This window comes from Leptopilina heterotoma, unplaced genomic scaffold, assembly GCF_015476425.1.
Source record: "Leptopilina heterotoma isolate Lh14 unplaced genomic scaffold, ASM1547642v1 Lhet_101, whole genome shotgun sequence".
Taxonomy (NCBI): domain Eukaryota; kingdom Metazoa; phylum Arthropoda; class Insecta; order Hymenoptera; family Figitidae; genus Leptopilina; species Leptopilina heterotoma.
In genome coordinates, this window is record NW_025110815.1 from 903,116 (window position 1) to 918,855 (window position 15,740).

The 15,740-nt window shown below is 25.8% G+C and overlaps 1 protein-coding gene across 14 annotated transcripts in view; it reads left to right on the forward strand.

Annotated features, from left to right (window-relative positions):
* Positions 1-15,483, forward strand: part of LOC122499950 (inositol hexakisphosphate and diphosphoinositol-pentakisphosphate kinase 2) — a 40,694-nt gene extending 25,211 nt beyond the window's left edge. For 9 of the 14 annotated variants that reach the window (XM_043608563.1, XM_043608645.1, XM_043608613.1 and 6 more), the window contains 10 exons: positions 81-194; positions 311-471; positions 2,197-2,345; positions 3,391-3,438; positions 7,407-9,695; positions 10,452-10,725; positions 10,986-11,077; positions 11,211-11,322; positions 11,398-11,757; positions 14,627-15,483. In XM_043608563.1, coding sequence (XP_043464498.1) covers positions 81-194; positions 311-471; positions 2,197-2,345; positions 3,391-3,438; positions 7,407-9,695; positions 10,452-10,725; positions 10,986-11,077; positions 11,211-11,322; positions 11,398-11,757; positions 14,627-15,122 — 4,095 coding nt within the window. In that variant the 3' untranslated portion in view covers positions 15,123-15,483. The remainder of the gene's footprint in view (positions 1-80; positions 195-310; positions 472-2,196; positions 2,346-3,390; positions 3,439-7,406; positions 9,696-10,451; positions 10,726-10,985; positions 11,078-11,210; positions 11,323-11,397; positions 11,758-14,626) is intronic. The other 5 variants (XM_043608606.1, XM_043608617.1, XM_043608626.1 and 2 more) reach the window with 5 other exon arrangements.
* Positions 15,484-15,740: the final 257 nt, after the last annotated feature.

The following is a 15,740-nucleotide window of genomic DNA, read 5'->3' on the forward strand; positions in this document are numbered from 1 at the left end:
TCTTTTCCTTAATTACTTTATATTTTCTTCAATTTCCTCTTTTAATTCAGTTTCGATTAATTAATTTCTGTGACACCTAGGGCGAGACAAGTTCAAATCAGGATAATGCATCGCAATGCAGTACGCGAATTGAAGAGGAGGATTCTGAATTGGGAGTTTTGGAGGATGATTCAGCAAACAATGAACATCACTGTGTGAGTATATTTATACACAATTTACAAAATAAAATAAGTGGAATTGATAAATTATGAATTTTAAATTTTCAGGAGTAATTAATTAATTTTAAAAAAATGTAAAACTTTTTTCATAGAATATTACACCACCATTGATGGAAATCGATTCCGTCGATGCTAATTTGGATAGTCCAACAACTGCGAGTAGAAATATTGATATGATGGATTTGGATGCCGCTTTAATGGATGAACCATACGACAGTGGATTTTTGCAAAGTTCTGCGCCAATTCCAATCAGGTTTTAATAATTATCTAGATTTTTATTTCTATTTGCAAATTAATCTCTCGGATTTGTCTCCGAAATAATTCAGTTTTCGTATTTATAGAAAACTAAAAATTTAGAAAAATTCAAATTCAAAAAAATTATGATTTTTACTTTAGAAAATCTAAATCAGTAAGTAAATTTTAATTTTCAGTTTTAACTTTTAAATTTTAATGTCAATTAAAATTTTACAATTCCTAAATCAGAATTGCAACGCAACCTAGAAAACCTGAAAATGTCAGGGAATTTTATAAACCTTGGAAAAGTCAGGGAATTTTAAGCGGAATTCTGGAAAATTGTTGTTTTCTAAAGTTGTTGTGTTTATTCTTGAAATCTAATACAAAACCTTTAAATTTTTCTATTTCTGGCAATAATTTCTTTACAAATAACTAAAAAAATTTGAATTTTGGAGAAGTTATAAATTATTGCAATATTTGAATTTCTGATAATTTTCGATAATTTTAGATTTTTTACCAAAGGGTGGAGACTATCAAATAAGTAAAGTATTTTTGAAGAGCACAAAAATAATGAAGCTAAATGCCATAAAAAAGAAGGAAAAATGTTGAATTTTAAGAACTTCGGTTTCAGAAATATTCAATTATTTTCAAAAGTAATAAAATTCTATGCAGAAATTCAATTATGTTTCAAATTTTTAAAAATTCTCGTCAAAATTTCAATTATTTTCAAAAAAAAAATAAAATTCTTCTCCGAAATTCAATTATTTTCAAGAATTTTAATAAAATTATTTCCAACATTTCAATTATTTAAATAAAATTTTAATAAAATTCTGCGGAAACATTTAATTATTTTGATAAATAATAAAAATTTGACAAGTATTCAATTATATACAAATTTTTTATAAATTTCTTCGCAATGATTCCATTATTTTCATAAATAATAAACTTTTTTTTACAAAGATTTAATTATTTTCATAAATAATAACATTCTTCGTAAGAATCCAATTATTTTTTAAAATCATTAATAAATCCTTCGAAACAATTCAATTATATTTATAAATAGTAAAATTCTTAGCAAAATATCAATTACATTTAAAACAATTTCTTAAAGGAATTCAATTTTTTTCTTAATTCATTATAAAAAATTCCAAAAGAATTAAATTATTTAAAAAAATTTTAATAAATCCTTCAAAACAATATCAAGAAAGAATTAAATTTTTTTCTTAATTCGTTATAAAATATTTCAAAAGAATTCAATTTTTTTCTAAAATTTTAATAAATGTTAATAATAAAATGTTTAACTTCAATTATTAACAGGCACGATTATTTTAAAAACTTGAAAGAAATTATTCATAAAATTCAATTATTTTCAAAATTTTCAATTAAAAGTATTAAAGAAACTCCATTATTAAAAAAAAATTCAAAGAATTTATTTATATAGAATTTTCAAAAATTTTAACAAAATTCTTCGCGAGAATTCAATTATTTTCCTAAATAATGAAATTCTGCGAAGAAATTCAATCATTTTGAAATTTTTTGATAATATTCTTTGCAACAATTCGATGATTTTTTTTATGATTTTGAAAAAGTGTAATTGAATTTTTTTAAAAATAATTTGGAATTTTTTTTCTAATATGTTTATTTAATTGAAGAATTTTCGAGTAATCGAAATTTCGTGTAAAATTGAATTGTAAACAAATGAATACTTAATTGTTGTTAAATTTAAATTGTCAATTTTTTTCAGTGCTCGTACAGTTGCGGGTCATGAAGCAGCAAGACTGGGAAGTCAATTGGCAGCTAGTCAGAGGCAAAGAAGGGAAAGAGAAGCGGGTGTAATTTGTGAACCACGAGCTCGTAGTTACGATCATCAGAGACAGGAGAAACCCGAAAAAAGTAAGTCTTTCATTTGCAAAATCTAAAAAAAGAATATAAAATATAAAAAAAGAAAAATAATGAAATTCTTACAAATTAGCCACAATATTTCCTCTCTATCAAATATGTAAATATTCCATTAAAAAATGAAGGAATTCGATTTTTATCAAAGGATAAAAATTGATAATATAATTTCTGACCCTTTCCCCATTAATCCCCCAAAAGAAAAAATAATTAATTCCCACTTTTTCCACATAGATGCATTAAATAAAAAAAAGCATGCGTAAAACTTGAGAATGGGGATGTCCTTTTAATTTTACTTTTTTTACACTTTCTTTTCCGATTGCATGCTGTATCTTTTTTTTCCTTTCTTTTTTCTTTTCGGGATTATAATATTGGGTTTTCTTTTTGTCACAAAACATTTAATAATTTCGATTGTTAACTGAAAAAATGGCTCTACATCTCGTAAAATTATTTTCAACTAATATTCCCATTTATCCCAGAAATAAATTTTTCATTATATTAATTAATTAATTAATTAATTAATTAATTAATTAATTAATAATTAATAATAATTGTTCGTCTCTATTTTTTACTACTGACACCCACAGACAAATTCATTTTTATTCTCTTTTCAAAAATTATTCCAAATTACTTGATTACATTTTTATAATTAAATTTTTTCAATTAATATTTTTTTTCTCTTTGTTAATATTTTTTAATCGTGCAATATTCAGATTTTTACATATTGTTTCTATTTAATTTTTTCTAATGCTACGTATTTTTTTTAATGAAGTTTTAAATTTTAATTACTGTTTATTTTTTTTCTAAATTATTTTTGGATTTCAATTTTTCTGTAACTAAAGGAGAATGTGTGTGTTTTTTTTATTTCTAATTTTCGATGTCTTATCTGTGAAATTGTCAAGGGCATGGCTCGCGAAATAATTGAAAATAACTGTTGAAAAAAATAAACAAAAAAACATTAGTGTCAATGCTGAATGATTATTGAAAATGTCTGCATAACAAAGTGTCAAAATGTTTTGTGTTTTCGTGTCTTTTCTTGTAGCTGCGGACAAGCTGCAGTATCAGAGCTTGGACGCGGTCAATAAAGAAGGTATGTCCCTCTGTTCATTTCTCGAAATAGAAAAACATTTTCTTTTCAATTATATTCGAAATTAAAAAACATAATTTTCGAAATGAAAAAAAATTCCATTTCTCTAAAAAATTTTCCCATGTTTCGAAATTAAACCAAAAAATTTCCATTTCTCTAAAAATTTTTCCAATTTTCGAAAATAAAAATTTTTTTACAATTCTTTTATTAAAAAAAAATTTTGTTACCGGTTTTTTTTTATTCGCTCCCCCAACTATTTGAAACGCTTTCGAAATCACACATTTTGCCATCAGAGAGCCATCTTTTCTCTTGGAGCAATTTTTTTCTCAAAATGACAAAAAAAAGAAAAAAAATTTTTTTTTTGAATACGTAGAAAAAACGTAGAAATGTCTTGCAATCTGCAACTGCACTGCGGACCTTTCTCTCTCTCAATTCACATTAATAGTTAGAATTTTTTTCACTCTCTCTAATTCGCAAAAATTCATTCTTCCCATATTATATTTTTTTTCTCCTCTTCTTTTTTTGGAAAAAGAAATTTAACAGCAGACTTGAAAAAAAAAGATAAAAAAAAATTTGAAACTAGAAAAGACAAAAAATATCCTTATTGTTGTTTTTTCTTTTGTAAAACTTGGCCTAAAAAAACATGTCTTGCTTAATTATGTTTGCGCATTTTGTACTTTTATATTTTTCTCTGAATTCTTTCTTTATTGTCAAAAAAGGACACATCTTTTGACGTCTCAAAATTTTTCCTGAAAATTTCTAAAAATTATTGTCCAAAATTATTTTTTTTCTTCAAAACAATTACTTTCAAAATTATTCTTGTCTGGAAAATAGTTTTCCAAAATTATTCCATTTTTTAAGGATAATTTTCCAAAATTGTTTCTTCAAAATAATTTAAAAAAAATTATTTTTCCTTTCCTGAAAATAATTTACTAAATTTATTCTCTTCTTCAAAATAATTTTTCAAAATTATTCTGTTTTGTTGAAATAATTTTGCAAAATTATTCTTTTCTCTTGAATTAATTTTTCATAATTATTCTCTTCTTGAAAATATTTTTCCAAATTTCTTATTTCATTCAAAATATAATTTTTTTTTCAAAATTATCCTTTTTTTCTTCAACATAATTTTACAAAATAATTCTTTTCTCCCTTTTAATTTTCTTTAAATCTAAAAAAAAATTTCCCCTCAAAATAATTCTTTTAATTTACAAAAGAAAAAAATTTCTCGAATATTCTTGAATGTTTTTTTTGTGATATTCTCCTTTTTTCTGAAATCTCTCTATACTTCACAGTAAACAAATCTCTCAGCATACAGACATTTTGAGACTGACAGAAATTTCAAGTGCGTGTTCAGAAAGAAAAAAAAAAAAACAATTTGCATTTAAATTGTTATAATTTATATTATTGTAATTAATAGAATATTGCTTAATTTTGTGTACAATGGAAAATCGAGTGTGGATGATCAACTGCAAAAGGCAGATCAGTTGAAATAACTCTTTGCTCTGTGATAGTTGTGCGTGTGGAAGCCAACTAATTTCAACGGACGATTGTTTGGATCACAAAAAAAAGAAAAAATTATAACATTCTGTGATCCATTCAGTCATCTTCCTAAATCCCTAATTTCCTGAAAATTTAGTATTTCCAGTTCGTTAAAAACAAAAAAAAATATATTTTTTCATTTTTCACATTTAACAAAAAGCATTTAATTCCCCATAATAATTGTTGAGTATTGCAACAATATTTTAGAATTAATTAAAATTATAATTATAATAATTATAATTATAATAATTATAATTATAATAATTATAATTATAATAAATTATAATTATAATTTTAAGCACACAAATGTCGTTCAATATTTTTTAATAGTAGCAACATTTTTTATTTTCAAAATATTCTTAGTCAATGTTTCGTATGAATTTTTTTCGATTAGAAAATTATTTTCATTCTTGCCCAGTTTATTATTTTTTCTCTATACCTCAAAAATGAGCTATGAATTCCAAATACAAAATTGGACTAAAAAAAGTATTCATTGTAAAATAAATTCAATTTAAAAAATTTTTCATTCTGGATTTAAATTTATAAAAATAAAAATCTTCTAAATCAAATAAGATGAGGAATTTCGAACTTTTCTTTTTATTTAAAGTCAAAGTACTTAAATATGAGGAAAAACAATTTGTGAAATTAATTTTTCTCCGCACATAAAACAAATTTAGGGGATTTGAATATTTTTGAATTTCTATTTTTAACACAATTTTCAACTTTTAACGAGTTTAATAATTATTAATTATATTAACTCAATTTAATTTACTCTTATTTTTTGCAGTAAAAATAATTCATATTTATTTTCTTCAAGAAAAAAAAACAATTCAACATTTTTACTTTTTTACAAAAAAAAAAAACTCAATTTGATCTTCTTTTACTTTTTTTAAGTAAAAATAATTCATAATTATTTTCTTCATGAAAAAACACAATTCATTATTTTTTTTACAATAAAAATAATTCACAATTTTAATTTTTGTTCAGAAAAAATAATTCAGTTTTTATTTTTTTTCAGTAAAAATAATTCACAATTTTTATTGTATTTCCAATAAAAATAATTCATATTTTTACTTAGAGTTTATTTTAGTATTTTTTATATTTTGGAAAAAATAGTATTCGAAAAAATTTGTTAATTTAATTTTGTCCAAGAAAATAAGAAATAAAAAAATTTAATTTAATTTTAAGATATTGGCAAGAATGATTAAAAGAAAAAAATTGTGTTAAACAGAAATTTTGAAGAAAATTCAAGTACTCCTGTTACCCATTACCATACACGTCAGTAATGTTTCAAAATTCCATTTTTCTCTACCTTTTTAGCTATGTTATTAATAGCATGGCTGCATCTGTGTTTTTTTGTGCTTCTATAATAGTTCCCAGATTATATAATAATTAACAGCTTTTTTACACCTGACACAATTCAAAAATTTAAACTATAATATATTTAGTGTCGATATCTTCTTCGTTCAATTTTCATTTTATTAAAAAATAATTATTATTCTTTGTATTTTTTTTTATTAATTTTTTGTAAATTTTAACTTTTCCAAAATTTACTCCACTAGGTAAGTAGTAAAATTTGAGTGTTGAATTCTGTGTAATTATTTTGTTGTTTCAATATTTTGTACATTATACAGTTGGCTTTTGCTGTATAAAAAATCGCTTTAAGGCAGACTAATTAATTGCCAAATAATTTATAATCTTATTGCACTGATAAAAAAAAATTAATTAAATTCATCAATTTTAAATTATTTCGAGACAAATAGATATAAAATTAGACTGTTTTAAACAATTTTGCTTTTTAAAATAATATTATTGTTTCAAAGTTGTGTTTAGGCAAAAATAATTTTTTTTAGTCAAAAATAATTTTTTTTAAGCAAAAAAAATTTTTATTTATGCAACTAAATTTATTTTATAGACTATCAAAAATTTAATTTTAATTTATTTCTCTCGCATTAGAGAATTAATTATTTTGCCAAGAAAAATAAAAATGTGTCAGTTTAAATATTATAATGTAGTAGTAAAAAACAGAGATTCAATTAGGTACATGATTGGTAATGTTTGGTGATGGGTTTTAACTAGTAATCTTTTTCTTTTCTTTTTCTTTCTACTCCCTTTTCCTTTTATCTCTTTTTGCAAAATCCAAAATTATCACTCTACTACACTCCCTGCGACATTGAAATTAAATTTCCAAAAAAATAATTGTAAAAAAAAAATAAAACCAAAAAAAAAATTGACAAAAAACCAACAACGAAAATGGACAACAAACCAAAATCAAAAATTGGCAAAAAACCAACAACGAGAATGGACAAACAATCAAAAACGAAACTGGACAAAAAACCAAAATCAAAAATTGACAAACAATCAAAAACGAAAACGGACAAAAAACTAAAATCAAAAACTGACTGAATACTAAAAAAAAATTTCTCTCAAAGCTGAATCACCTTGCAGTCCAAGTGTGCCAAAATATCTCGGAAAGCCAGTGTTTCTAGCACACTCAGTCAGCTCTCCCGACTTGCCCATCCCAATTCTAGAAGTGCCCAATGATCCACCAAGTCCCATTATAACTTTGCACAGCACTCCTTTAGCTTCACCCAATACAAATATATCTTCAGCTGACGATATTTACGAATCGATTATTCTCAATGACACCTATGATCTCACAGCTCAATATTTATTGCCCAAGAAATACGGTCGATCACACTCGGAAATGATTCTGCCAAACATTGAAGTCACTGGTGAGTTTAAACCATCTCCCAAATCCGGAGATGCTGAACAATTAAATCCTCAAAAATCTCCACCAGAATCACTTATTGTTTTCTCGAAATCTCAATGTTTAACCGAACCTCAACGACTAACCGACGAAACTCTTTTTGAAATCTTAAACCTAACAGATTTAAATGTTTTGGAAAAGCGGAAAATAACAGATAAAAATGTTCCAGAAATCGCAAACCTAACAGAACATGTTGTTTCAGAAGACCCAATCCTAATAAAACAAAAAATTGTTTCAGAAAACCCAAACCTAACAGATAAAACTGTTTCGAAAATCGTACATCTAACAGATCTAAATGTTTCAGAAACACCGAACCTAACAGAAAAAATTGTTTCAGAAATCGCAAACCTAACAGAACATGTTGTTTCAGAAGACCCAATCCTAATAAAACAAAAAATTGTTTCAGAAAACCCAAACCTAACAGATAAAACTGTTTCAAAAATCGTACATCTAACAGACCTAAATGTTTTAGAAACACCGAACCTAACAGACAAGAATACTCCAGAAATGGCAAACCTAACAGAACAAATTGTTTCAAAAACCCCAAACCTAGATCTTGTTTCTAAAAACCCAAATCTAACAGATGAAACTGTTTCAATAACCGTAACCCCAACAGATGTTTGCGAAAGACCAAACCCAACAATCGAAACTTTTCTAGAAACCGCACCAGCATCATTAAATGAAAAATCATCAGTAGAACTCGAATTTTTATCCACCAAGTCTAACCCAATAATAAAAAGATCCCGTTCGCCCTTTCTCGAAGTCGACAATAATCGAAGAACCCAAAGTAAAAGATCACGTTCCCTCTCGCCATGCCCACCAAATTGTTTGTGCTATAACTGCAATGTCTCAAAACTAATAAAACAAAGTCTCGATCTCTCGCCATCTGAAAAATCAAATTTCAATACCTATTTTATCAGATCATTGTCGCACAAATTTTACAATTGCTCCTGTTATTCACTAGCATCATCCGAAAGAATTGACAATTTAAACTTTCAAGCGAGAATTTGCCACCAAAAATTGTCTGATGAAAATAGAAAATCCAGTTCTGAAAGGATTAGAGATTGTAGGTCTTTAGCTGTATCTAATTTACGACAGAAGAATGGTAAAGAGTTTAAAGAAAATAGTGGAGAGTGTAAAGAAATTAGTGGAGAAAGTAGAGAAAATATTTTTGAAGTGCATCAGAGTTTTGAGAGAGTGACTAATGGCAGACCGGACACTATAATAAATTTATTAAAATTCAAAATCAGAAAATCAATGTCATGTCCAATTTTGGGAGTTGATAGTACTAATAACACGGCTTTAAATTCTTGTATCCTCTATTCCAGTTATTCTCTAGATTCTTTGCATCCATTGTGCCACAATTGTTCCCATTTCTATCACAATAATGCTCATAGCTCATTAGATTTAGAAGTAGATAATAAACAGTTTGGCTTCAACAATTGTACTGCGCATTGTAACCAAAATTATTATCATAATTCTCATCCTAATTGTCAACTATATCATAATTATCATCCTAATTGTCAATCTTATCAAAATTATCATCCTAATTGTCATCCTAATTGTCATCTCTATTGTCAACCTTATAATCGACCCTATAATTGTCGTCATTATCATCATAATCATCAGCATTGTCATTGTTATGGTTATTTAAAAAATCATTGTTCCAAAAATCCGAAAATGACTCCCATCCCAAAACTCCAGCATCAGAGGTCCTTCTCATCTCCAGACACTCGACCTTCAATCATTGAACCTGACCCTACCTGCACAGCAAGGCGCCACCGTCACAGTATCTCTGGACAGATGAGTTATTTCAAGCTGTTGGGGTACAACGTTAGTAAGAAACTCACTGGGTCAGCCAACAGTCTATTCAGCACTGCTGTGATTAGCGGTTCGTCGAGTGCTCCAAATCTCAAGGATATGATACCAGCGCATGCTTCTGCTGTTGCCGGTGAGTTGTTTTTTTCGTTGTCAGTAAATAATTATAAATGCTGTACGGAAAGACTTTTGCCTAAAGAAGCAAACTATTATCTATTTAGCAACAAAAGTTTTTCTGCAGCAAAGACCAAAAAATGTTGGTGCTAAAGAAGTACTTGTAGTATACTTCTACATGTACCTCTTTAGCACCAATATTTTTTTGCCTTTGCACTATATTGCAAACAAAACAATTTGCCCCTTTAGCAGAAAAATTCTTTGGTCTTTGCACCATTGCAAACAAAAACATTTGCCTCTTTAGCACAAAAATTTTTTGGCCTTTGACCCAATAACTTGGAATAGCAGACATACCAATTTTGGAACAACAGACGCATCAAGAGTGGTATCTACAGAACTGTTGGTGCACTATAGAGATTCCAGAATCGGCACATTAGTTGTACCAAGACAATAGTACAAGTTCTGATATGGTACAACCGGAAACAAATATTATTCTATACAACTAATGAGGAATGGACCCTAATTTTGAAACCAGAGGCAAACAACTTGTGTTGTTGTGCATCAGAAATTTTAAATTCCTGCATACAATTATTTTTTCCCTTCATAAGTAAATGCTTCGAATTATTTTGGCCCTAAAGAAGTAAATGCTTCTAATTATTTTGTCCCTAAAGAAGTAAATGCTTCTAATTATTTTTCGCTACAAATTTCGGAAAAAGTAAAATAATTTCTATTAGGTCCAAAGGGCAATTAATCAAAAGTAACATTGTATTTTCAGCTATAGAAGGATTCGGTGGAGTGCCACCAATAAGATCACTGGAAACCCTTCACAATGCCCTGTCACTAAGACAATTGGACGGATTTTTGGAAATAATGACGAGCGCACCTTTATTCCGTACTCCAGCATCGTCACCACCGAAAATACCCTCACCCGGTGGAACAATAAATCAATCAATGATTCCTCATCTCAACATTCGAGATATCAATCGCGAGTACCACTCTTCCGACTCGGAAGCTGTCAGGTACCGTAAGATATTTAAGCAAATTAATCAGTGAGTATCTCTAGCTCTCCTCTATTTTCTTCTTCTTCTTCTTTCTACTAATATTATGATTTCTCCTATTTTCGCACCTAATGCACTTTTTTTGTTTTCCCTTCATTCAGATTTATGTATTTTTCAGTTCTATAATCCAAAAGAAAGGTAAAATATACCATTTTTTATGTTGCCAAATTTTTCTTTAGTTTCCTGTTCCGTAAATAATGAAAATTGAATTCATTAGAATATAATACTGAGGGAAATTGTTTGTTTGATAGATACATAACACCGTCGCCACTACAATATAAAACAGAAACTGATAACGACACTATTGATATCAGAAGTCAGATCTCGCCAACAAGTCCAAACAGTAAGTGGATTTTGATTACGTAAAAACGTCACCTATTGTCTGCCGTGTGTGTTATCATAAAAATCAAAACAAGTTTTCTATTTCGTTTCCTTTATTAAAATTTTTCTTTTGTTTAAATTATCGTTTCGCATAGGCGCTGGTTGGAGTAGTGAACCACAATCATTTTTATCCTCTGAACCTTCGTCTCCAGCTCCAACGTCCGCTGGAGAGAGCAGCATGTCAATCAGTCTAATCAGCATCGATGGGTAAATAAAGAAAAAGAAAAGAAGGTATTTTTTTTTTATTTACAAATGTAAATAAAATGATTTTTGTACTTTTAGAAATCAATCACAAAATGCAGGAGCGAAATTTACAGCGCCTCGTCTCGACCTTGATTTTCATGATTTTTGCGTGACAATCGATAAGGATAATCGAGAGAGTAGAGGTAGTGTCTCTTACACTGATTACTACAGCAATGAAGACGGACAAATTCGAAGAAGTGGAAACGGAAGTACTTTTCCACATATACAAGCTCCAGTTTGTACTGATGATTTAACTGATAACAACGAATGCTTAGACGACGAAGAAGATTACACATTAACGTTAAGGCAGAGCGAGGAGCAAAAGAAACAGGATCTCAAGTCGATTTTTGAACAAACGGAAAATACCAATAAGTCGAGTAATTTCAAAAGAATCGGAAGGTACAATTATTTATCATTTCCTATTTTTTACATTCGTTTTCTTTTCCCCAAAAAAATAATAAGGAAACTGATAACCACTCAGGCTTCGAACTCATCTACTAAAATTTTTTACCACTTTTTTTCACGATTTACTACTATTTAGATCCTTTTTTTTTTGTAGATTTGACACTAAAAGCTACTTTTATGTTTGAAAATTTGCCCTACAGTGAAACCTGTGGAAAAGCAACTTAATTTTTTAAAAGTTCATTACAGTAAAAAAATCATTAAAAAATTGTTTTATAATTAAATTTTGTAATATTTTTCCTTTTTACAATCTGGAACTAAGTGAAAATAATTCTTGTTGAACATTTTTGAATTCTTGGAAACAATTCTAAAAAATTTTAAGAAAATTCTTTTATAAACAATTCAATTATTTTCAAAAATGTTTCGAAATTCAATTTTCAATATCTACTATTTAAAAAAAAAATCCCTAAATTTAAAATTTAAAAAAATTTTCTATAAAAATCTTTGTGAACATTCAATTATTTTCATAAATAATAAAATTTTCACACAAGTTCAATTATTTAATACACAATTTTCATAAAATTTATCGAAAAAAATCAATTATTTAAAAAGATTTCTTCAAATTTTCCCCAAGAATTCAAATTATTTCTATAAATAATGAACATCTCTAGAATTAAATTTTATTTATAAATATTTTAATAAAATTTGTTGCGAAAATTCAATTCTTTTCATAAATAATACAATTTTCACAAGAGTTCAATTATTTAATACACAATTTTCATAAAGTTTTGCGAAAAAAATCAATTATTTAAAAAGATTTCTTCAAATTTTTCCCAAGAATTCAATTATTTCTATATAAATAATGAAATACCCTTTTTTAAGAAATAATTTCAATACAATTTTCAATAAATTCCTCGAAAAATGCAATTAAAGATAATTCTTCGAAAGATTTCAATTATTTAAACAATTCTGATATAATTTGTTTTTTTAGAATTTATTATTTTCAATACATTTTTAATTAAATTTCTTAAAAGAATATATTTTCAAAAATTTTAAAGAAAGTCTTCTTAAAAATTTAATTATTTTCAAAAGGGTTTCGAAATTCAATTATTTTCAATTTCTACTATTTTAATACATTTTCCTGCAAAAGAATTCAAATATTACAAAAAATTTTTTATAAAATTCTTTACAAACTACAAACATTCAATTATTTTTATGAATAATAATATTTTCACTGGAGTTCAATTATTTAAAACACAAAATCTTCGCATGAATTCAATTATTATTTTTATAAATAAAATATAATTCTTTTTAAAGAATTCAATTATTTTCAGTACAATTTTAATAAAATTCTTCGTAACGATTCAATTACTTTCGAAAAATTTTAATAAAATTCTAAGTAAACTTGAATTTAAAAATTTTTCAAAATTGCAATTATTTTCAATATTTACTAATTTCAATAAAATTTCCCAAAAGAATTCAATTATTTAAAACAAAATTTAACAAAATTCGTCACAAGAATTTAATTATTTTCGTAAGTTATAAAATTCTTTGGAAAAATTCAATTATTCTCAATACAATATTTGAATCAAAATTTCTTGATCGAATTTAATTATTATTAAAAATTTTAACAAAATTTGTTGATGGAATTCACTTATTTTTAAAAACTGTGATAAACTCTTTAGAAGAATTCAATTATTTTTATTACAAATAATTGAATTTGTATCTTTACAAATTTTAATTTTTTTATTATTATTTTTAACTATTATTTTCATAAATAATAAAATTTTGACAGAAATTCAATTATTCAATTAATTTAATTTTGTTTAATTTCAATTATTTTTAATACAATTTGAAATAAATTCTTCAAAAAATGCAATTATTTTTGAAAATGTTATTCAATTATTGAATAAATAATTTATTTTTGTTTTTAAATAATTGAATTCTCGTAGAACTGTCTAATAAGAATTGATTTAAAATTGAATTTCAGTTAAGATTTGAGAACTGCTGCAGAGAAATGAGTAAAATTATTAAATACATATTTTAGAGAATTATTTAATTTTTATTTGAGAATTCTAAAAATATTACTATTTTGAAAAATTGAACTGAATTCAATTTAGTTAAAAAAAACGTCGACTGATTAAAATTTCGTAAAGTTGTATTCAAAATAATTGAATTTTTTAAAAGAATTTTATGAAAGTTTATGAAAATAATTAAATTTTCGCAAAACTTAATAAAAATTATTCAAAATAATAATTCCAAAAAACTATTATTATTTATTATTATTGGAGAATTCTAAAAAAAATTAACTTTTTGAAAAATTGAATTCAAAATTTTTGTAAGAGTTGAATTTTTGAATGAGCAGAATTGAAAATTTTTCGATTAATAGAATTTTTGTTGAACATGACGTTTTGAAAGTATTTGAAAGAATTGATTTTTTTAAAGAATTTTATTACAAATCATTTAAAAATATTGGATTTGTCGAAGAATATTCTCAAAATGATGAAAAATAATTGATATTCAGAAGGTTTTTAAATTTATTTAAATTTCCCGAAATTTGAAATCCTCGGGAAAAATTATATTAACGATTGAATATTTATTGCAAATAAATTATTGATGTTTTGTATAATTTTTACAATTCAAAATGTTGTCAAATAAATTTAGTCTTAACATTTTTTACGTATCTAATTATTTTTGGAGTGAACTTTGCTTTTTTTTTAATTTTCTAGTGAATTCTTCAGCTTTGGGAAAAAAGTAAAAATTCTATCTGGAAATCAGAAAAAAATAAAAATTTCTGTAAACGAATCTGAAAAAAATTGAATTATTTTTCACTCTAAATGTGAAATTCTCTTTTTTCTTTTTTAAGGTTTCGAGTCGAAAGTATGGATATAACAGACGAGGACGTTAGAATAAAAGAATCGTGTTCCCTAAGTTCGAGTTACACTTCCGACAAAAGTAAAACGAATTTTCTCCAACGATCCGAATCTGAGGTTTGTGATAAAAATCTATCATCATCATCATCTGATTATAAAAAGGACACGTCATTTTTGAAAAGTCTTCGCAATATCGGCAGCGCGTCCACTTCAGCAAAGAAGAAACAATTTTTACGTTCACAAAGTGTTTCGAATCCAAAATTTGAAAGTTCAAAACAAGATTCACGACTCTCTCAACAGAGTTCATTTTCAACACTGACGAGTGAAGATTTACAAAATTGGAAATCATCTTCCAAAAAAGATTCCTCATCACCAATTTCTTCCTCGAGCGTTCAAAAGGAACAACCAGTCTTAACGTTAGCTAGCAGTTTGAAGGACAATTCCAATATAACAGTAGGATTTACCGTTCAAGATGACAAAAAAGAGTAAATTGCGCTTTATTGAAAAAAAAGAATTAGAAAAAAACATTTTTTTTCAGTTCAAGATATTTTAAATTTATCGTGTTTTTTAGGAAATTTTTTAATAGTTTAAATTCTTCAAATTTTTGCATAATAAATGAGCATAGTTAACAATGAGGAATTGAATTTTATTAAGTTTTACTGAGATAGTTCTGATTCCTTTAGGGGCGTGTTGACTTTTCAAGTTTGGCGTTTCTCATTTTTGAGATTGGAATATTCATTTTATTAATTACGTTAATTTATAAATTAAATAAAAATTTGGATTTTAAAATTTTCACACACAGAAAACTTTCTTTTCAAAATTTACTACGAGAAAAAAATTCTTTCCGTATAATTGAAAAAAAATGCAAAAAACGAAGAACGTTTTTTTTTTCTTAAAATTTAATTTTGAAAAAATGATTTAATATTTTTATTAAATATTTAAGGGGAAATTATAATTATTCTTATAATTTTGACAATCGAAAAATAATTATCGTTTCTTCTCACTGCGTTTTTTTACCAATAAGGCAAAAAAATATTAAGTAATTTTACTGTTTACAAAGTAAAATCTGAACTATCTTTAATTTTTCTACATTTTCTGAGAATTTTT